A 22564-nucleotide genomic window follows, 5' to 3' on the forward strand; every position below is an offset into this window, starting at 1 on the left:
TCACTTGATTCACCTGCCCCGTCTCTCTCTCTCTCGCCTTCTCCTCCCAGTCTCCCTATCTCTCGCTGCCTTGCCTTCTCTTCCCAGTCTCCTTCTCCCTTTCCATCTCTGGCATTCAGGCTCCCCTCTCTCTCACGCCCAGACGTTCCCTCCATCTTCCTCTCCCTCCTGAAACATTTGCTGATGCTGCTACACTCGCTGCAATGTTACGGTATGTGGGTTGCTGCCCTTAACAAGAGAACAAGCAACTCTCTTCTTGACATCTTATTCTCACCGTTTGTTTGGAATTTCAGAATCAGCTGTGGTCATGAAAATCTGACATGCAAACACAGCTAGAATTGCAGTTAAGTGCATTTAAAGTGGTGTAAGCATTTCACATATCAATTCAATTTGAAATGTTTTAACCATGCAGGGAAATACTGCATAAATAACATATGAAAACATACAATCGCCGGACAGTTTATTAGGTACACCCATCTAGTACTGGGTCGGACCCCCTTTGCCTCCAGAAGAGCCTGAATTCTTTGGGGCATGAATTCTACAAGTTGGAAACATTCCACAGGGATGTTGGCCCATGCTGACATGATGTCATCACGCAGTTGCAGCAGATTGGACAGCGGTACACCACTGCCACCAGCCTGTACTGTTGACACCAGGCAGGATGGGTCCATGGACTCATGCTGCTTACGATAAACCCTGACTCTGCCATCAGCATGACGCAACAGGAATCAGGATTTGTCAGCCAAGGCATTGTTTTTCCACTCCACAATTGTCTAGTGCTGGTGATCGCGTGCCTGCCCACTGGAGCCGTTTCTTGTTGTTTTTAGCTGATAGGAGTGGAACTGGTGTGGTCGTAATAGCCCATCCGTGACAAGAATCGATGAATTGCGTGTTCCGAGATGCCGTTCTGCACACCACTGTTGTACTGAGTCATTATTTGTCTGTTTGTAGCCTGCCTGTTACTGTAGCTTGCATGATTCTTGCCATTCTCATTCGACCTCTCTCATCAACAAACTGTTGTCGCCCACAGGACTGACGCTGACTGGATGTTTTTTGTTTGTCGCACCATTCTGAAGAAACCCTAGACACTGTCATGCGTGAAAAGCCCAGGAGTCCGTTTCTGAGATACTAGATCTGGCGTGCCTGGCACCGACCATCATACCACACTCAAAGTCGCTTAGGTCACTGGTTTTGCCCATTCTAATGTTCAATCAAACAGTAACTGAATGCCTTGATGCCTGTCCGCCTGCTTTATATAGCAAGCCACGGCCACATGACTCACTGTCTGTAGGAGCGATCCATTTTGGTGAATGGGGTGATGTGTCTAATAGACTGTATATAGGCTATGCTATCTAGTCTAATTGCCATATGTTCTTGTTTACAAAGACATGAAGCCGCTGAATCATGCATGCTTGCCACAGCCAGGATCCATCCAATCAGAACTTAGCTAGAATTCCCATCCTACTCTGAAAGTTTGACTTCAATCTGTGTTTATCTGGGGAGGTTCTCCCTAGAGAAGTAGGCAAGTGTCAGTCAGCACTCATCATCGCTCAATAGAAATAAATAAGAAAAGCACCCGGTTGGCAGCGTCTTAATGACCGACGTGGTGTGAGTGTGTGAGTGTGTGCTGTGCTTCCCTTCCTCAGTCATATCCCCCTCCCGGCCCTCAGAGAGGAGCACCCACAGAGTTATTATTAGTCAAGGTGGCTGGTGGAGAGAGACAGAGTGACTGACTGACTGACTCTCAACACCACTTAACTTTCCTGATAGTATTATTCTCATTACAGCTCAGAGTCTGTATTGAACAAATCCTTTAATTAAATCAACAAAAGTCCCCTGTGCCTGCAGTTCCTACAGGACTCGTACAGACCTCTCTCTAGAACAATCCCATTCAGACCTCTCTCCAAAACTATCCCAGACAGTCACTCAGACAGAACTCTCTCTAGAACTATCCCATACAGACACCCATACAGAACTATCTCCAGAACAATCCCATACAGACCTCTTCAAAACTATCCCAAACAGTCACTCAGACAGAACGCTCTCAAGAACTATCCCATAGAGAACTCTTCAGAACTATGTCATACAGACTTCTCTCCAGAACTATCCCAGACAGTCATTCATACAGACCTATCCAGAACTATCCCAGACAGTCACTCATACCGACCTCTCTAGAACTATCCCAGACAGAACTCTCTCTAGAACTATCCCAGACAGTCACTCATACAGACCTCTCTCCAAAACTATCCCAGACAGTCACTCAGGCAGAACTCTCTCTAGAACTATCTCATACGGTCACTCATACAGACTTCTCTCCAGAACTATCACAGACAGTCACTCATACAGACCTCTCTCCAAAACTATCCCAGACAGAACTCTCTAGAACTATCCCAGACAGTCACTCATACAGACTTCTCTACGGAACTATCCCAGACAGTCCCTCATACAGAACTCTCTCCAGAACTATCCCAGACAGTCACTCAGACAGAACCCTCTCCAGAACTATCCCAGACAGTCACTCATACAGAACTCTCTCCAGAATTATCCCAGATAGTCACTCATACAGAACGATCCCAGACAGTCACTCATACAGAACTCTCTCCAGAATTATCCCAGATAGTCACTCATACAGAACGATCCCAGACAGTCACTCAGACAGAACTCTCTCCAGAACGATCCCATACAGACCTCTCTCCAAATCTATCCCAGACAGTCACTCAGACAGTTCTAGAGAGAGTTCTATCTCATACAGTCACTAAGACAGAACTCTCTCCAGAACTATCTCATACAGACCGCTCTCCAAAACTATCCCAGACAGTCACTCAGACAGAACTTTCTCTAGAACTATCCCAGACAGGCACTCATTCAGAACTCTCCAGAACGATCCTAGACAGTCACTCAGACAGAACTCTCTCCAGAACGATCCCAGACAGAACTCTCTCCAGAACGATCCCAAACAGTCACTCAGACAGAACTCTCTCCAGAACGATCCCAGACAGTCACTCAGACAGAACTCTCTCCAGAAAGATCCCAGTCACTCAGACAGAACTCTCTCCAGAACGATCCCAGACAGTCACTCAGACAGAACTCTCTCTAGAACTATCCCAGACAGTCACGCATACAGAACTCTCTCTAGAACTATCCCAGACAGTCACGCATACAGAACTCTCTCTAGAACTATCCCAGACAGTCACACATACAGAACTCTCTCCAGAACTACCCCAGACAGTCACTCATACAGAACTCTCCAGAACGATCCCAGACAGTCACTCAGACAGCACTCTCTCTAGAACTATCCCAGACAGTCAACGTTGTCAACATTGTAAGAAGCATGTACATTAACTTTCCCTCTGATGCTGTGAGGTCCAGATATAACATTCTAGAGGTATATAAAAACATCTGACATCATTTCTAGGAAAGATGAACAGGATCCATTACACCATTATTATTAATATGTTTTAAATAGAAGACTGGAGATTATGGATCATAATTCACAAATTTGGTGTAAACTGTCTGGACAAAACCTATTTTTAGGCAAATCCTTTCAATGAAATTACAGTAGATGGCATCAGACTTAAATTGACCTACGTACAAATAAAGTTTCTTAAGTACATAGGTACAACTAAATTATATTTCCCCCCCCACCCAACTCACAAATCTTTGGAATAAATCTTGCTCCATATTGGTATATACGCTGGCCAGCCTAAAACTTTTGCTAATTAGTTTATAATGAACACGTAATATCAACTCTCCCTTCTGGGAGAAGAGACATGGTCTTTTGAAACAAACTCAGTTTTGTAATTAAGAAGAACAGATGCACCAGCTGAGGAACAACGGTCCTCTGGCCAGACTGACTATCTGGCTGACTGACACACTACTGCACTACACACAGCCTACATACAGAGTGTGTATGTGTGTGTACGTGTGTGTATCCACCGGTCGTTAATTGCCGGCGAGGTCATGACAAGGACCCATCCATCCGGGGGTTGTTTTGATGCAGGTACATGACAGGGGCTGACGACTGGGTCTGCTGCATGCCCTTGACTTGCAGTTGGCAAACAATGCCTGTAGGGCCTTGCAGGAGGATCATTACCGCGGAAGTCCCCCACCCCCCTCCCTCCCTCCTGCTGAGGCAGGTGCAGCAGTCTTACCCCTTCCCGAAGGCACCTCATTAACACTGTGTAGGCGGCAGCAGGAACAACCCACAGCTCTCCTGGGTTCTCTTTCTTCTCCTCCTGCGGGGAGAGAGGGAAGGGAAGGTAAGAAAAGGGGAGGGGCTGTGAGTGGAGACAGAGAGGACCTCTGTAGCGGCTCGTTGGGGGAATAATTAGGGCAAAACAAAGCAGCAGCAGCTAGCGTAATTAGGCTAAATAAATAAGCCCCAGCAAATGATCTAGCTAGCTACCAAATTTGGAACTTGGAAATGCCTTTGGTAACGGTGAGGGAATGTGTTTTATTATGTAGTAAACTGGGGATATGTGAATTAATTGGCTCCAAAACATATTGACAGTAAATAATGAGGAGTGATGTAGTGAACCAAAAGCATATGGAAACACTGTTTACACACAGAATAATCTTTATGCACCTATTACACTACATGTGAAGTTGTTTTGAGTTAGCTTGCATTTACACTATTCTCCTCCTGTCATCTCCACTGCTGCTCACATTTTCCCACCTTGTCATCACTACATCCGTGTTAATGAGGCCTTTGATCATACAGATGTAGGATCTTCATTTGATCCCTTCCTGCACGGCAGGAAATGCAGACTTGTAGTATATTTGAGTTTTTTAAAAAGTTTCAAAAGTTTGTCATTTCCACTTTGAAATTTCAGACTTGATTTGCCCTAACGAAAAATGCATCAACCCCTACAAAAATGTTGTTGCTGCAGGATCATTTTCCTGCTGTAGGTAACTGTCTCAAATGAAGATCCTACATCTGCAGTGTTCAGAGAGCCCATTAACCACATGGCTTGTTTTTACCTAAGCTCTGCTTTTATGCTGTCTATTCATTTTTCTGTGGTTAAAAAAAATATTATTATTATATTATTATTATGAATATTATTTTGTTATGTAATACAGTATACTTACAGTACATCAATCCTCATACATATTGTTTCCCCATGTTGTCCATGTAGTATTAATAATAGGAAAGGGCCTATAGATGTTGCTCGAATCTCAGAATACTCCAAATTATTTAGAGGCTTCTCCATTATTCTGTGGAGGCGGTGTACACATTCCTAAGACTCTCAGTTAGCATAAATTATTTAGAGGCTTCTCCATTATTCTGTGGAGGCGGTGTACACATTCCTAAGACTCTCAGTTAGCATAAATTATTTAGAGGCTTCTCCATTATTCTGTGGAGGCGGTGTACACATTCCTAAGACTCTCAGTTAGCATAAATTATTTAGAGGCTTCTCCATTATTCTGTGGAGGCGGTGTACACATTCCTAAGACTCTCAGTTAGCATAAATTATTTAGAGGCTTCTCCATTATTCTGTGGAGGCGGTGTACACATTCCTAAGACTCTCAGTTAGCATAAATTATTTAGAGGCTTCTCCATTATTCTGTGGAGGCGGTGTACACATTCCTAAGACTCTCAGTTAGCATAAATTAGGAGAAAGAGAATTGTCGCGTGTACCAATATGGTGTGGATCCCTAACATGAAATGACTCTTCACGGGTATTTTTATTCAACTAGAACTAACGCTACCTGAATTCAGCCTTGAAAACACATTTCCATACATTAAAAGACTTTTGTGGAGAAAAAACAAATAGCCAATAGAGAATAAATGGCACTTTAAAACCCTTTACTTCTATTGGTTATTGAGCTAATAAAGTCAATGGTCATTGTGTGTGTGCTGCACTGAGTGACCCTGACAAACTGGAGAGCTCAGAGAGGAACAGGAACCCCCCTGAAAATAAAGATACTATCCCACCACCAGGAACCTTCATGTGTGTCTACATGGCTTTCAGATGCAGCGGCAGGTCAAGACAACTTAGTCAAAACAGCGTGAAAGTTAAACAGCTTTTTTGCATAGCTTTTCAATGGAATAATAAACTAGTGGCAAGCCATTATGAAAAGCAATACTGTGTGTTGTAGAGCGATTTGTCATTTAGTGTTTTCAAATCATTGCACAAACTGTAGTGAGCATTCATCAAACACAAAAACCAAATGCAGACAGACAAACATCTTTAAGTGCTGATATCACTGAGAGTGCTTAAATACAGTAGTTATTTAAGCAGGTATCTTTGTGTTAGATTATCAACAGTATCAGAATATCATCATAAAGGCCTAAGCCAACAGACGTATAAGTCATTAGCTGTAAACTGCTCATTTAAAAAGGGCTTTATAAAATACATTTGATTGATTGATTGAATAGAAGTTAGTAGGTCTAATTCATTGTAATGGCAATTTCATTAAGACAGTAGAAGGCATAGGGTTGAAAGGGCACTGCTTTGGAGTATTTCGTCACCTGTGTGGCGATGAGGTAGAGCAGCTCCCCCAGTGGCGGCAGCAGGCACTGCTTCAGTTTGCTGTTCCTGAAGTTCTCCCTGATCAGCTCCGTGAACATGACAACAGCCTGGAGGCGCAGGGAATGCACTAGCATCAGTCACTCACTCACAGTTGTGACAGTACTCCTGCCCTTCACAACGCTTTATATTGAATAATGTACCCTACCAACACTGGATACGCAACAATGTCCAGACAGAGTAGAATACTGTGCCAGAAGTGATGTTTTCCCCATTACATCCTGTTATTCTTCTACTTTAGCACTAAGGTCTACATTGTCAAACGGTGTCCATTAATAAACTGAGGTCTTTAGACATGACAAATTTAAAGCTAATTACTCCATGAATGTGGCAGCAGGGTAACCTAGTGGTTAGAGCGTTGGACTAGGAACCAGAAGGTTGCAAGTTCAAACCCCCGAGCTGACAAGGTACAAATCTGTCGTTCTGCCCCTGAACAGGCAGTTAACCCACTGTTCCTAGGCCGTCATTGAAAATAAGAATTTGTTCTTAACTGACTTGCCTAGTTAAATAAAGGTAAAAAAATATAAATAAATAAAATGAAGCCAACATTGTAACACTATAAAGGGTACAGAGCTACATTATAACACTATAAAGGGTATAGAGCTACATTATAACACTATAAAGGGTATGGAGCTACATTATAACACTAGAAAGGGTACAGAGCTACATTATAACACTATCAAGGGTATAGAGCTACATTATAACACTATAAAGGGTATGGAGCTACATTATAACACTATAAAGGGTATAGAGCTACATTATAACACTATAAAGGGTATAGAGCTACATTATAACACTATAAAGGGTACAGAGCTACATTATAACACTATAAAGGGTACAGAGCTACATTATAACACTATAAAGGGTACAGAGCTACATTATAACACTATAAAGGGTATAGAGCTACATTATAACACTATAAAGGGTATAGCGCTACATTATAACACTATAAAGGGTACAGAGCTACATTATAACACTATAAAGGGTATAGAGCTACATTATAACACTATAAAGGGTACAGAGCTACATTATAACACTATAAAGGGTACAGAGCTACATTATAACACTATAAAGGGTATAGAGCTACATTATAACACTATAAAGGGTACAGAGCTACATTATAACACTATAAAGGGTATAGAGCTACATTATAACACTATAAAGGGTATAGAGCTACATTATAACACTATAAAGGGTACAGAGCTACATTATAACACTATAAAGGGTACAGAGCTACATTATAACACTATAAAGGGTATAGAGCTACATTATAACACTATAAAGGGTACAGAGCTACATTATAACACTATAAAGGGTACAGAGCTACATTATAACACTATAAAGGGTACAGAGCTACATTATAACACTATAAAGGGTACAGAGCTACATTATAACACTATAAAGGGTACAGAGCTACATTATAACACTATAAAGGGTACAGAGCTACATTATAACACTATAAAGGGTACAGAGCTACATTATAACACTATAAAGGGTACAGAGCTACATTATAACACTATAAAGGGTATGGAGCTACATTATAACACTATAAAGGGTACAGAGCTACATTATAACACTATAAAGGGTATAGAGCTACATTATAACACTATAAAGGGTACAGAGCTACATTATAACACTATAAAGGGTATAGAGCTACATTATAACACTATAAAGGGTACGGAGCTACATTATAACACTATAAAGGGTACAGAGCTACATTATAACACTATAAAGGGTATGGAGCTAGAATGAACTGGATAAAGGACGAAGGTGGGAGGGAGGAGGGAGGCTAATGAGACTCCATATAAAACATGTCATTATGGTGTTATTTATTTATTTATTTTCACCTTTATTTAACTCGGCAAGTCAGTAAAGAACCAATTCTTATTTTCAATGACGGCCTAGGAACAGTGGGTTAACTGCCTCGTTCAGGGGCAGAACGACAGATTTTTACCTTGTCAGCTCGGGGATTCGATCTTGCAACCCCCCCCCCCCCCCCCCCACACACACACACACACGCACACGCACACGCACACGCACACGCACACACACACACATATATTCACATATAAGCAAACACACACCCTAACTGGCTAATTCGTGGAATTAGCATTTTCCTAGCCTCGTCCTCTTTAGAAGTGGGGAGGTGGGGAGGACTTCTTTAGAAGTGGGGAGGACTTACTGCGGCAGCGCTCTCAGCAGGGTGCTATGCAAATAGGCAGCACACTCAGTGCGAGGCGGCCTGGCGCTGGCCGGTAAAGAACATAAATGGTGACTTTGCAGGAAACAGATGTTTGGCTCACGTTTGATGCCAGAGAGAAACGAAGCTTTGGCAGGAGAGATGTCCTGCAACTGACTGACGATTCACTGTTCAAGAAAACAAACAGGCTAAGTTGGAGCCGCAACACACGGCTACTTCCTCCAAACGCATCATTATCGCTCCTGTACAATCCGCTACTACCCCCCTCCTCCATCCCCCCAACCCATAAGGCAGAGCTTTAAACTACTGAGGCTACAGACAGTTTAAGGCCATGCAACATTAAGCATTCCTGCGAGGCTTGGGGAGGGAGAGACAGAGAGACCAGTTTCTCAAGGCAACCGAGGTTTTGTTACTCATCATCACTATCATCACGTCTCAGCTGTGGTTCCGAACAACACGAGACTGGAGTCTTCCTGGAGACATCTCAGCAGGCATGAAGACAAATTATCACACCAAGGGCAATGGGCCAAAGTGACATGAAAATACTACCTTTCTCACGATTAAACTAACAAAGCAGTAGCTTTGTGATTTGTCCGATTTTAACATTTGATTTAAACATCACATTAATGCAACTGATCAATTGAATCAATAAAATATCCCTGGTATGTGATTTAGCTTAATGAATGTATTGTGACATTTAGTGGTTTGAGCCTGATCATTCACTCATTAGAAACAGGGTGGCAGGAAGGCAGGACAGGCAGACAGATATGTCCTGATGTCCTATTGATGGAAGGAGCAAGCTAATAACAAACAAAAGGTGACCTGCTCTGCTGTAGTGTGGTCAATCAATATCCCACGGCTGTCCAGAAGAAGACAGGTGTTTGATCTAGGGCTGACGCCTGCGACACACATGACCTCAGGCGTTTTCAGGAGTCTATGGTCCCATAGATCACCAATGGCCTCTGCCTATAGTTATCAGAAGGACGTGAGACATATTGCTTAAGCCAGCGAGCAATAATTGACTCAAGCCATTATGGATGTGTTTTTGATGATGAATACATGGATACCAAATTATTCAAATGTTTTTGGAGTAATGGATAAACAACCTAAATTAAAATTTAACAAACCTAAAATTCCCTAAAATAACAATCTTTACACAATCATAGTTTGGCAAAAGACACAAGAAACCAAACTGAATAGAATCAACAGCAGTGTTCATTAGCCCCAGCACTCTGTTCCTTTTCCAGTAGTGAGGAGTGAGAACGAGCCTCCAAGCCCTGTCTGAGGAAATGGAACAGGCTAATTCTCCCACAATGAGAGGAGGGAGGCAGGAGGCAGTCTGTTCTGCTCACTCTGCAGGGACGGCCGGCACGACACACTAGGCCAGTTTCTAAGGGACACTGGGTGGAAACAGCAGACAGTGTGTGCAGCACTATTGACGCGCTGCCATGAGAGAGAGAAAATGTCTGATTTGGGGCTTGGTGGTTTGTGGCACAGAAAAGTACTGCCTCTGCCAGGGAAGATAACACTTAATTAGAATGATGTTGAAGTATCCATAGAGACAGGCAGAGGAAAGGGGATAATACTGAACTGATTCCTCTCTTCCTGTCCTAACTAAGCCAACAGTATGCCTGAAAAATAGCAGCTGCAGTCATTGGCGCTCACTGTTTTAAAGGACTGTGAGAAATGGAGGTTTGTAATGATAGTGTAGGGCCAACTTGACGTCTGATTCTGTTATGTAGCCTATAGAGTCATTGGCGCTCACTGTTTTAAAGGACTGTGAGAAATGGAGGTTTGTAATGATAGTGTAGGGCCAACTTGACGTCTGATTCTGTTATGTAGCCTGTAGAGTCATTGGCGCTCACTGTTTTAAAGGACTGTGAGAAATGGAGGTTTGTAATGATAGTGTAGGGCCAACTTGACGTCTGATTCTGTTATGTAGCCTATAGAGTCATTGGCGCTCACTGTTTTAAAGGACTGTGAGAAATGGAGGTTTGTAATGATAGTGTAGGGCCAACTTGACGTCTGATTCTGTTATGTAGCCTATAGAGTCATTGGCGCTCACTGTTTTAAAGGACTGTGAGAAATGGAGGTTTGTAATGATAGTGTAGGGCCAACTTGACGTCTGATTCTGTTATGTAGCCTATAGAGTCATTGGCGCTCACTGTTTTAAAGGACTGTGAGAAATGGAGGTTTGTAATGATAGTGTAGGGCCAACTTGACGTCTGATTCTGTTATGTAGCCTGTAGAGTCATTGGCGCTCACTGTTTTAAAGGACTGTGAGAAATGGAGGTTTGTAATGATAGTGTAGGGCCAACTTGACGTCTGATTCTGTTATGTAGCCTGTAGAGTCATTGGCGCTCACTGTTTTAAAGGACTGTGAGAAATGGAGGTTTGTAATGATAGTGTAGGGCCAACTTGACGTCTGATTCTGTTATGTAGCCTGTAGAGTCATTGGCGCTCACTGTTTTAAAGGACTGTGAGAAATGGAGGTTTGTAATGATAGTGTAGGGCCAACTTGACGTCTGATTCTGTTATGTAGCCTATAGAGTCATTGGCGCTCACTGTTTTAAAGGACTGTGAGAAATGGAGGTTTGTAATGATAGTGTAGGGCCAACTTGACGTCTGATTCTGTTATGTATCCTATAGAGTCATTGGCGCTCACTGTTTTAAAGGACTGTGAGAAATGGAGGTTTGTAATGATAGTGTAGGGCCAACTTGACGTCTGATTCTGTTATGTAGCCTATAGGGTCATTGGCGCTCACTGTTTTAAAGGACTGTGAGAAATGGAGGTTTGTAATGATAGTGTAGGGCCAACTTGACGTCTGATTCTGTTATGTAGCCTATAGAGTCATTGGTGCTCACTGTTTTAAAGGACTGTGAGAAATGGAGGTTTGTAATGATAGTGTAGGGCCAACTTGACGTCTGATTCTGTTATGTAGCCTATAGAGTCATTGGCGCTCACTGTTTTAAAGGACTGTGAGAAATGGAGGTTTGTAATGATAGTGTAGGGCCAACTTGACGTCTGATTCTGTTATGTAGCCTATAGAGTCATTGGCGCTCACTGTTTTAAAGGACTGTGAGAAATGGAGGTTTGTAATGATAGTGTAGGGCCAACTTGACGTCTGATTCTGTTATGTAGCCTGTAGAGTCATTGGCGCTCACTGTTTTAAAGGACTGTGAGAAATGGAGGTTTGTAATGATAGTGTAGGGCCAACTTGACGTCTGATTCTGTTATGTATCCTATAGAGTCATTGGCGCTCACTGTTTTAAAGGACTGTGAGAAATGGAGGTTTGTAATGATAGTGTAGGGCCAACTTGACGTCTGATTCTGTTATGTAGCCTGTAGAGTCATTGGCGCTCACTGTTTTAAAGGACTGTGAGAAATGGAGGTTTGTAATGATAGTGTAGGGCCAACTTGACGTCTGATTCTGTTATGTAGCCTATAGAGTCATTGGTGCTCACTGTTTTAAAGGACTGTGAGAAATGGAGGTTTGTAATGATAGTGTAGGGCCAACTTGACGTCTGATTCTGTTATGTAGCCTATAGAGTCATTGGCGCTCACTGTTTTAAAGGACTGTGAGAAATGGAGGTTTGTAATGATAGTGTAGGGCCAACTTGACGTCTGATTCTGTTATGTAGCCTATAGAGTCATTGGCGCTCACTGTTTTAAAGGACTGTGAGAAATGGAGGTTTGTAATGATAGTGTAGGGCCAACTTGACGTCTGATTCTGTTATGTAGCCTGTAGAGTCATTGGCGCTCACTGTTTTAAAGGACTGTGAGAAATGGAGGTTTGTAATGATAGTGTAGGGCCAACTTGACGTCTGATTCTGTTATGTAGCCTGTAGAGTCATTGGCGCTCACTGTTTTAAAGGACTGTGAGAAATGGAGGTTTGTAATGATAGTGTAGGGCCAACTTGACGTCTGATTCTGTTATGTAGCCTATAGAGTCATTGGCGCTCACTGTTTTAAAGGACTGTGAGAAATGGAGGTTTGTAATGATAGTGTAGGGCCAACTTGACGTCTGATTCTGTTATGTAGCCTGTAGAGTCATTGGTGCTCACTGTTTTAAAGGACTGTGAGAAATGGAGGTTTGTAATGATAGTGTAGGGCCAACTTGACGTCTGATTCTGTTATGTAGCCTATAGAGTCATTGGCGCTCACTGTTTTAAAGGACTGTGAGAAATGGAGGTTTGTAATGATAGTGTAGGGCCAACTTGACGTCTGATTCTGTTATGTAGCCTATAGAGTCATTGGCGCTCACTGTTTTAAAGGACTGTGAGAAATGGAGGTTTGTAATGATAGTGTAGGGCCAACTTGACGTCTGATTCTGTTATGTAGCCTATAGAGTCATTGGTGCTCACTGTTTTAAAGGACTGTGAGAAATGGAGGTTTGTAATGATAGTGTAGGGCCAACTTGACGTCTGATTCTGTTATGTAGCCTATAGAGTCATTGGCGCTCACTGTTTTAAAGGACTGTGAGAAATGGAGGTTTGTAATGATAGTGTAGGGCCAACTTGACGTCTGATTCTGTTATGTAGCCTGTAGAGTCATTGGCGCTCACTGTTTTAAAGGACTGTGAGAAATGGAGGTTTGTAATGATAGTGTAGGGCCAACTTGACGTCTGATTCTGTTATGTAGCCTGTAGAGTCATTGGCGCTCACTGTTTTAAAGGACTGTGAGAAATGGAGGTTTGTAATGATAGTGTAGGGCCAACTTGACGTCTGATTCTGTTATGTAGCCTATAGAGTCATTGGCGCTCACTGTTTTAAAGGACTGTGAGAAATGGAGGTTTGTAATGATAGTGTAGGGCCAACTTGACGTCTGATTCTGTTATGTAGCCTATAGAGTCATTGGTGCTCACTGTTTTAAAGGACTGTGAGAAATGGAGGTTTGTAATGATAGTGTAGGGCCAACTTGACGTCTGATTCTGTTATGTAGCCTGTAGAGTCATTGGCGCTCACTGTTTTAAAGGACTGTGAGAAATGGAGGTTTGTAATGATAGTGTAGGGCCAACTTGACGTCTGATTCTGTTATGTAGCCTGTAGAGTCATTGGCGCTCACTGTTTTAAAGGACTGTGAGAAATGGAGGTTTGTAATGATAGTGTAGGGCCAACTTGACGTCTGATTCTGTTATGTAGCCTATAGAGTCATTGGCGCTCACTGTTTTAAAGGACTGTGAGAAATGGAGGTTTGTAATGATAGTGTAGGGCCAACTTGACGTCTGATTCTGTTATGAAGCCTATAGAGTCATTGGTGCTCACTGTTTTAAAGGACTGTGAGAAATGGAGGTTTGTAATGATAGTGTAGGGCCAACTTGACGTCTGATTCTGTTATGTAGCCTATAGAGTCATTGGCGCTCACTGTTTTAAAGGACTGTGAGAAATGGAGGTTTGTAATGATAGTGTAGGGCCAACTTGACGTCTGATTCTGTTATGTAGCCTGTAGAGTCATTGGTGCTCACTGTTTTAAAGGACTGTGAGAAATGGAGGTTTGTAATGATAGTGTAGGGCCAACTTGACGTCTGATTCTGTTATGTAGCCTGTAGAGTCATTGGCGCTCACTGTTTTAAAGGACTGTGAGAAATGGAGGTTTGTAATGATAGTGTAGGGCCAACTTGACGTCTGATTCTGTTATGTATCCTATAGAGTCATTGGCGCTCACTGTTTTAAAGGACTGTGAGAAATGGAGGTTTGTAATGATAGTGTAGGGCCAACTTGACGTCTGATTCTGTTATGTAGCCTGTAGAGTCATTGGCGCTCACTGTTTTAAAGGACTGTGAGAAATGGAGGTTTGTAATGATAGTGTAGGGCCAACTTGACGTCTGATTCTGTTATGTAGCCTGTAGAGTCATTGGCGCTCACTGTTTTAAAGGACTGTGAGAAATGGAGGTTTGTAATGATAGTGTAGGGCCAACTTGACGTCTGATTCTGTTATGTAGCCTATAGAGTCATTGGCGCTCACTGTTTTAAAGGACTGTGAGAAATGGAGGTTTGTAATGATAGTGTAGGGCCAACTTGACGTCTGATTCTGTTATGTAGCCTATAGAGTCATTGGCGCTCACTGTTTTAAAGGACTGTGAGAAATGGAGGTTTGTAATGATAGTGTAGGGCCAACTTGACGTCTGATTCTGTTATGTAGCCTGTAGAGTCATTGGCGCTCACTGTTTTAAAGGACTGTGAGAAATGGAGGTTTGTAATGATAGTGTAGGGCCAACTTGACGTCTGATTCTGTTATGTAGCCTATAGAGCGTACTGAGGCATCAAATTCAACACTGACAATAAACATTGAACTTTGCGGCATTGTAACTTGTGATTCTCACTGTGAGAACTCCTTTCAAAAAACAATCGGCGCAACACGAGCCCGGACCAAGAGAGAGAAAACTCGTCTCACAGTGGAAACTTTAACTAGGATCACGGACGACCACTGAGATCCACAGTGTGGCAGACATATGGAGATGGTGGTGACAATAGCCCTGCCCTGAAGCAGAAATGGCCATGACTGCGGCTGACCATCAGACACAGAACCCCTGTGGAGAGCACAATGATAAAAGCCTCTGGGATCTGTCACTCTGGGAATCTGAGCTAGCTGTGCCCAGATGGGTGGTGGGGGGCGGGGCGACAAATCCTCAGCCATCTTTACAAAAGAAGACTGTGGAAAATAAAAGTCACTGCGCCATTCTCTGGTGTGCCGATTAACGACGGCCATTTTGTATATCGCTCGTATACCCCTCCTCTATGAGCTTTAAACCTATAAACCACCACAGGAAATCATGTAAGACGTGGATCAAGGGTGGAGCCGCCAGATTTCACATCAAATAGAATCCTGTTTTTTAAAATGATTAACCACAATGTCTTTGACGGTTTGTTAACGGCTCCATAAGCATGTTTGGGCAGGTGGATCGGTGGCGCTTGTTTAGAGCTCTACCTACCGCTGGGTTACAGTGGCATCTGGTGATTCACCCCGGTACTTTCTCTCACTACCACTCCCATTGGATGATCATAATGCTGCATAGACACGAGACTTCTATGCCTCTGCTGCGATTAGTAACAGATTTAGGGGATTTTAATTCAACAGGTTTGACTGTTGTTGTTGATGTTGTAGGGGTCTTTCACATAGTTAGAATTGTGTGTGTGTAAAAGATTGTGGGATGTTTGTATTGAGACCACTACACTGTCTGCTCTGGTTCCTACAGTTAAAGTGATGTTCAACTATTCAGCAGCTCATGGCTTTGACAGTTATATGTGATACACCGATCGAATCCCAAATGGCAGCCTATTCCCTACATAGTGCACTTTGACCAGAGCCCTATGCATTTGGGACACATCCACCATTGATACATAGAGGGCAAGCATAGGTGCTGTGACAACAGGGTGAAGGGGCCCGGTGCAGTGCTGCTGGACGATTCCAGTCTCAGCAGTGTGACAGACAGTACCTCTAACCTCAGCAGTGTGACAGACAGTACCACTAACCTCGGCAGTGTGACAGACAGTGCCACTAACCTCGGCAGTGTGACAGACAGTGCCACTAACCTCGGCAGTGTGACAGACAGTACCACTAACCTCAGCAGTGTGACAGACAGTACCACTAACCTCGGCAGCGTGACAGACTGTACCACTAACCTCAGCAGTGTGACAGACAGCGTGACGGACATTAGCACCAACCTCAGCAGAGTGACAGACAGCACCACTAATCTCAGCAGTTTGACAGACAGCGTGACAGACAGTACCACTAATCTCAGCAGTTTGACAGACAATGTGACAGACAGCACCACTAACCTCAGCAGAGTGACAGACAGCGTGACAGACAGCACCACTAACCTCAGTGACGGGGGTCTCCTCTCTGAGCTCAGTGCAGTGGGATGCCAGCAGCCCCAGCACCCGCATCACCTTAAACTTTCTGGAATACACACACACATGCACACACACACACACACACACACACAGGACACAGGTCTAACCATAAATACATGACACTGTTTTCACCTGAAATACAAACACATCCATAGACATAGGCTACTAATGTCATAGTCTTCCTGAAATACAAACACATCCATAGACATAGGCTACTAATGTCATAGTCTTCCTGGAATACAAACACATCCATAGACATAGGCTACTAATGTCATAGTCTTCCTGGAATACAAACACATCCATAGACATAGGCTACTAATGTCATAGTCTTCCTGGAATAGACAGACATCCATAGACATAGGCTACTAATGTCATAGTCTTCCTGAAATACAAACACATCCATAGACATAGGCTACTAATGTCATAGTCTTCCTGGAATAGACAGACATCCATAGACATAGGCTACTAATGTCATAGTCTTCCTGGAATACAAACACATCCATAGACATAGGCTACTAATGTCATAGTCTTCCTGGAATAGACAGACATCCATAGACATAGGCTACTAATGTCATAGTCTTCCTGAAATACAAAAACATCCATAGACATAGGCTACTAATGTCATAGTCTTCCTGGAATAGACAGACATCCATAGACATAGGCTACTAATGTCATAGTCTTCCTGGAATACAAACACATCCATAGACATAGGCTACTAATGTCATAGTCTTCCTGGAATACAAACACATCCATAGACATAGGCTACTAATGTCATAGTCTTCCTGGAATAGACAGACAGGTCTGGTGTAAATACATGGAAAACATACACAGAAATAACACTGCCATTTTTTACATCATTTTATCACTATTTAGTAATAAGTGTTGCTGTAATTAAATTCATTTAATCTATACAACATCCTTTCATAATTCCTTTCAACAAAAATATAAATCCTCACGTCAAAAGTGTTTTTTATGATCCCGATGATGGACATCTCTCTACCAGTGATTTACAGCATATCCAGACCAGGCACCAGATCATTGTAAAGGCTAACAGTGATTTACAGCATATCCAGACCAGGCATCAGATCATTGTAAAGGCTAACAGTGATTTATAGAATATCCAGACCAGGCATCAGATCATTGTAAAGGCTAACAGTGATTAATAGAATATCCAGACCAGGCATCAGATCATTGTAAAGGCTAACAGTGATTTATAGAATATCCAGACCAGGCACCAGATCATTGTAAAGGCTAACAGTGATTTACAGCATATCCAGACCAGGCATCAGATCATTGTAAAGGCTAACAGTGATTTACAGCATATCCAGACCAGGCACCAGATCATTGTAAAGGCTAACAGTGATTTACAGCATATCCAGACCAGGCATCAAATCATTGTAAAGGCTAACAGTGATTTACAGCATATCCAGACCAGGCATCAGATCATTGTAAAGTGCAGTAGGCTACAGTACATGCTAGACATTATTTCCATGCACTGGCGCATGTAGAATGCAGAGAATGGTTGTATGTATGTATGTATGTATGCATGTATGTATGTATGCATGTATGTATGTATGGGGTCAGACAGGTGGAAGCTAAAGGAACTCACACATCCCAGTTAGGTGCTAGACGCAGCTGCTGGGTCAACACAGGGAACTGTCACAAATGGAGAGAACACAACAGCAGTTGGTTAACACTGCAATATATCTACTGTACATATCATTCTTAGTATATATTTCAGTGGATATATGCACAGACTGCATTTGGATTACTGATACAGTGTTATTTGCATTGTCAACTGGATTAGTTCTGACAGTCTTAACTTCCTGACTTTTTTACTATTATTATTTGTGTACTTGATTGACATTTTTGCTGCACTGTTAGGAGCTGGTAACACAAGCATGTGGCTTCACCCACTATAACATCTGTGTAGGTGACCAATACACTTTGATTTGACTGAACTACCAAGGTCTAGGCTACATCTCAAATGGTATCCTATGTCCTATGTAGTGCACTACTTTTGACCAGGGCCCATGCTATATAGGGAATAGGATGACATTTGTGACGGACAATATGTGACGCACTTATATGTACAGTGCCTTCAGAAAGTATTTAGACCATGGGCTTTTTCCACATTTTGTTACGTTACAGCCTTATTCTAAAATCGATTCAATAAATACCCCATAATGACAAGGTGAAAACAGGTTTTTAGAAAATCTTTGCACATTTATTAAAAATAAAAAACAGAAATACCTCATTTACATAAAAGTATTCAGATCTTTTGCTATGAGACTCTAAATTGAGCTCGGGTGCATCCTGTTTCCATTGATCATCCTTGAGATGTTTCTACAACTTAATTGGAGTCCACCTGTGGTAAATTCAATTGATTGGACATGATTTGGAAAGGCACACACCTGTCTAGATAAAGTCCCACAGTTGACAGAGCAAAAACCAAGCCATGAGGACAAAGGAATGTTCCGTAGAACTCTGAGACAGGATTGTGTGGAGGCACAGATCTGGGGAAGGATATCGAAACATTTCTGCAGCATTGCAGAGTTCCCCGAGAACACAGTGGCCCCCATCATTCTTAAGTTGAAGACGTTTGGAACCACCAAGACTCTTCCTTAAGCTGGCCGCTAGTCCGAACTGAGCAATCGGGGAAGAAGGGCATTTGTCAGGGAGGTGATCAAGAACCCAATGGTCACTCGGACAGAGCTCTAGAGTTCCACTGTGGAGATAGGAGAACCTTCCAGAAGGACAACCATCTTCGCAGCACTCCACCAATCAGGCCTTTATGGTAGACTGGATCGAACCCGGTCCTGTAGTGATGCAGTACCTTAAACCGCTGCGCCACTCAGGATGATAGAAACAAGATTCTCTGGTCTGGTGAAACCAAGATAGAACTCTTTGGCCTGAATGCAAAGCGTCACGTCTGGAGGACACCTGGCACCATCCCTACAGTGAAACATGGTGGTGGCAGCATGGTGCTGTGGGGATGTTTTTCAGCGGCAGGGACTGGGAAACTAGTCATGATTGAGGCAAAGATGAACGGAGAAAAGTACAGAGAGATCCTTGATGAAAACCTGCTCCAGAGCACTCAGGACCTCAGACAGAGGCGAAGGTTCACCTTCCAACAGGACAACGACCCTAAGCACACAGCCAAGACAGCGCAGGAGTGGTCAGACCGTCAGGCAGTGACCCTTCCCTTACCAGCAAATGTCCTTGAGTGGCCCAGCCAGAGCTCAGACTTGAACTCAATCAAACATCTCTGGAGAAACCTGAAAATAGCTGTGCAGCAACACTCCCCATCCAACCTTACAGAGCTTGAGAGGATCTGCAGAGAAGAATGAGAGAAACTCCCAAATACAGGTGTGCCAAGCTTGTAGTGTCATACTCAAGAAGACTCAAGGCTGTAATCGCTGTCAAAGGTGCTTCAACAAAGTACTGAGTAAAGGGTCTGAATACTTATGTAAATGTGATATTTCAGTTTTTATATTTAATAAATGAGCACAAATAAAAAAAATCTGTTTTTGCTTTGTCATTATTGTGTGTAGATTGATGAGGAAAAATAACAATTAAATAAATGTTAGAATAAGGCTGTAACGTAACAAAATGTGGAAAAAGCCCATGGTCTGAATACTTTCTGAAGGAATTACTTTTCCATGATGTTTTATAGTCCAGTCGTCTTTCAGTAGTACAATACTGAATTAGTCAAGTTGCCAATACATCATTGTCATAAACTCAGTCACGGCTGGCTATAGTGTCCGAATATGTCTAAAGAAATGATATACTAAAGATACCATGAGGTCTAATGATTGTGGTGATGTCATTTTCAGTTCAATCTGAGTGAGTGATGGAATGCCATCTAGTGGTTAATAGTTATAGGAGAAATATATTTACTACGCTTGAATCAATCCTCAGTCTGAACATTTCATTAATAAACAAATGAAGAGATTTGATCTTAAAAATTTCACCAGATTATGTCACAACGAAATACCTCATCACTGCAACGAGGAAGTAACTTGATGATATCTGTGCGTCCAAATGGAACCCTATTCCCTATATAGTGCAATACTTTTGACCAGACCTCTATAGACCCTGGTCAAAAGGAGTGCACTATATAGGGAATAGGGTGTCATTTGGGACATCCTCCTGGTCTTTGTGCTCTCATAAATAACTAGGGTCATTGAACATGTTACAGCTGAGCGGATCTCAGTAACAAAAAGTTAAGGAAATAGGAAGTTCATTTTATTATTATCTTGAGGAAAGCGTTAACTTCCTGGTCCCACCTAGCTGACTACTGTTTCAGCTTCCCGCTGATCAACAGAGGCCAACACGTACTGTAGCTATGCTAAGGAGCTCGGGTCACATGGTAAATATAGGAACCCTTTGACGGCTTTGTAGTGCCGCGGCCTTTCACCTTTCTAACACTTGAGAAGCCTCAGCAAGGCCAGAGGTTGTGTTGTGATTCTAAGAATTCTCTTCTGAGAGCCTAAGTTCTGAACACTTAAATTAGCCTAGAGGGGCCCATGTCTTGTTAAAAGCAGCAGCCCTGGGAGGAATGGCAGGCATGCTGGGCATGTGGTCAGACCGTCAGGCAGTGACCCTTCCCTTACCAGCTCGGAGTTGATGAGCCTGGTAGCTGTGTCCTTGTGGGCAGCTATGGTACACAGATAGCAGAGGAGATTGAGTTTAGAGCGGACCCCCGCCGTGGTCTTATCAGCCTGGGCCTCCAGAGAAGAGCACAGCTGCTGCAGAAACACCCTCCAGTCCTCAGAGCTCAGACAGGACAGCTTCTCCACTATAGGGGGGGTCAGAGGAGCTCAATAATCACACAGCCCAAACCGTTTTAGCTGTCTGTCTAACCTGTGTGTGTATATTAACACCTGCTAAACACCTGTCAATTTCATAGTGTGTCCAAGTGTTACTCAGCAGCGGCACAGCAGTCGAGACTTTCCTATTTGTTCTTCTTCATTACCTGAGTATGCTCGGACACACAAAGTCTTCAGGTCATATCGCACTGGAGCGGTCTTCAGAATCTGAAAAAATATACACATCTTTGTTACTAGAATGCACAAGAGTTGTGGATTGCCCACCTCTGTTCTTAAGAACAATTCAGAGTCCAAAGCCGAGGACCCGTGATAGATATTTCACAATGGGACGCTGGACTATCTGGTTCCGAGTCCACCGTCCATGGGGGACGCACAGCGGAACCGCGCACCTCCCTAAAATTCCCCATCAGCATGGGCACTGAAACTATTGCTTAAATACAGAGCAAGTTTTAATGTCACATTCACAAATACAGTGACATGCCTTTCACGAAAACTCAAAACCCAACAATAATTAATAACAATGTATTACTAGAAAGAAAACTTGTTTTTTTAACAGGAGAAAGAGCACAGTTACATGATGTAGTTTGTGTTACCTTTGGGTTGTCCATAATAGGTGTTACTGCCAGGTCAGAGTCAGTGTACACCAGGTCCTTTATACAGTAACTGATGTCATTCAGACCACTGGCCACCACACTGTCCTGGAGATGACAACGACCACAGTGATGTCATCATTACAAATGAGCACAATTACAGTATGTGATCATGTAGAACATCAAATCTAATCTCATTTTAATTGTCACATGCTTATACACAACAGGTGTACACTAACAGTGTAATACTTACCTACTTCCCAACCATGAACACAGATTTTTTTTTAAATAATAGAAAAACAATAACAAAGAATAAATCCACAATGAGTACTGATAACTATATAAATGCTACTAGTACTGAGTCCATGTGTAGGGATACGAGGTAGTTGAGGTGGATACTGTATGTACATATAGGTAAAGTAGTCAACAGGCAACAAGATAGATAAGTCAGGAGTTACTGCAGATAGTTAAATAGTTAATCAATAGCTACCCGGACTAACTATTTAGCAGTCTTATGGCTTGGGGCTAGAAGCTGTTCAGGGTCCTGTTGGTTCCAGA

The 22564-nt window shown here is 42.7% G+C and overlaps 1 protein-coding gene across 1 annotated transcript in view; it reads right to left on the bottom strand.

Moving 5' to 3' along the window:
* The window catches only part of LOC139387471 (serine/threonine-protein kinase ULK4-like), a 141030-nt gene that overhangs the window by 110515 nt on the left and 7951 nt on the right, over nucleotides 1–22564 (bottom strand). Inside the window, exons 12-18 of the mRNA XM_071133706.1 lie at nucleotides 22010–22114; nucleotides 21563–21623; nucleotides 21201–21385; nucleotides 18194–18240; nucleotides 16552–16630; nucleotides 6473–6580; nucleotides 4152–4235 (exon numbers count right to left, since the gene is read on the bottom strand). Coding sequence (XP_070989807.1) covers nucleotides 4152–4235; nucleotides 6473–6580; nucleotides 16552–16630; nucleotides 18194–18240; nucleotides 21201–21385; nucleotides 21563–21623; nucleotides 22010–22114 — 669 coding nt within the window. The remainder of the gene's footprint in view (nucleotides 1–4151; nucleotides 4236–6472; nucleotides 6581–16551; nucleotides 16631–18193; nucleotides 18241–21200; nucleotides 21386–21562; nucleotides 21624–22009; nucleotides 22115–22564) is intronic.

Source organism: Oncorhynchus clarkii, chromosome 3, assembly GCF_045791955.1.
Source record: "Oncorhynchus clarkii lewisi isolate Uvic-CL-2024 chromosome 3, UVic_Ocla_1.0, whole genome shotgun sequence".
NCBI lineage: Eukaryota > Metazoa > Chordata > Actinopteri > Salmoniformes > Salmonidae > Oncorhynchus > Oncorhynchus clarkii.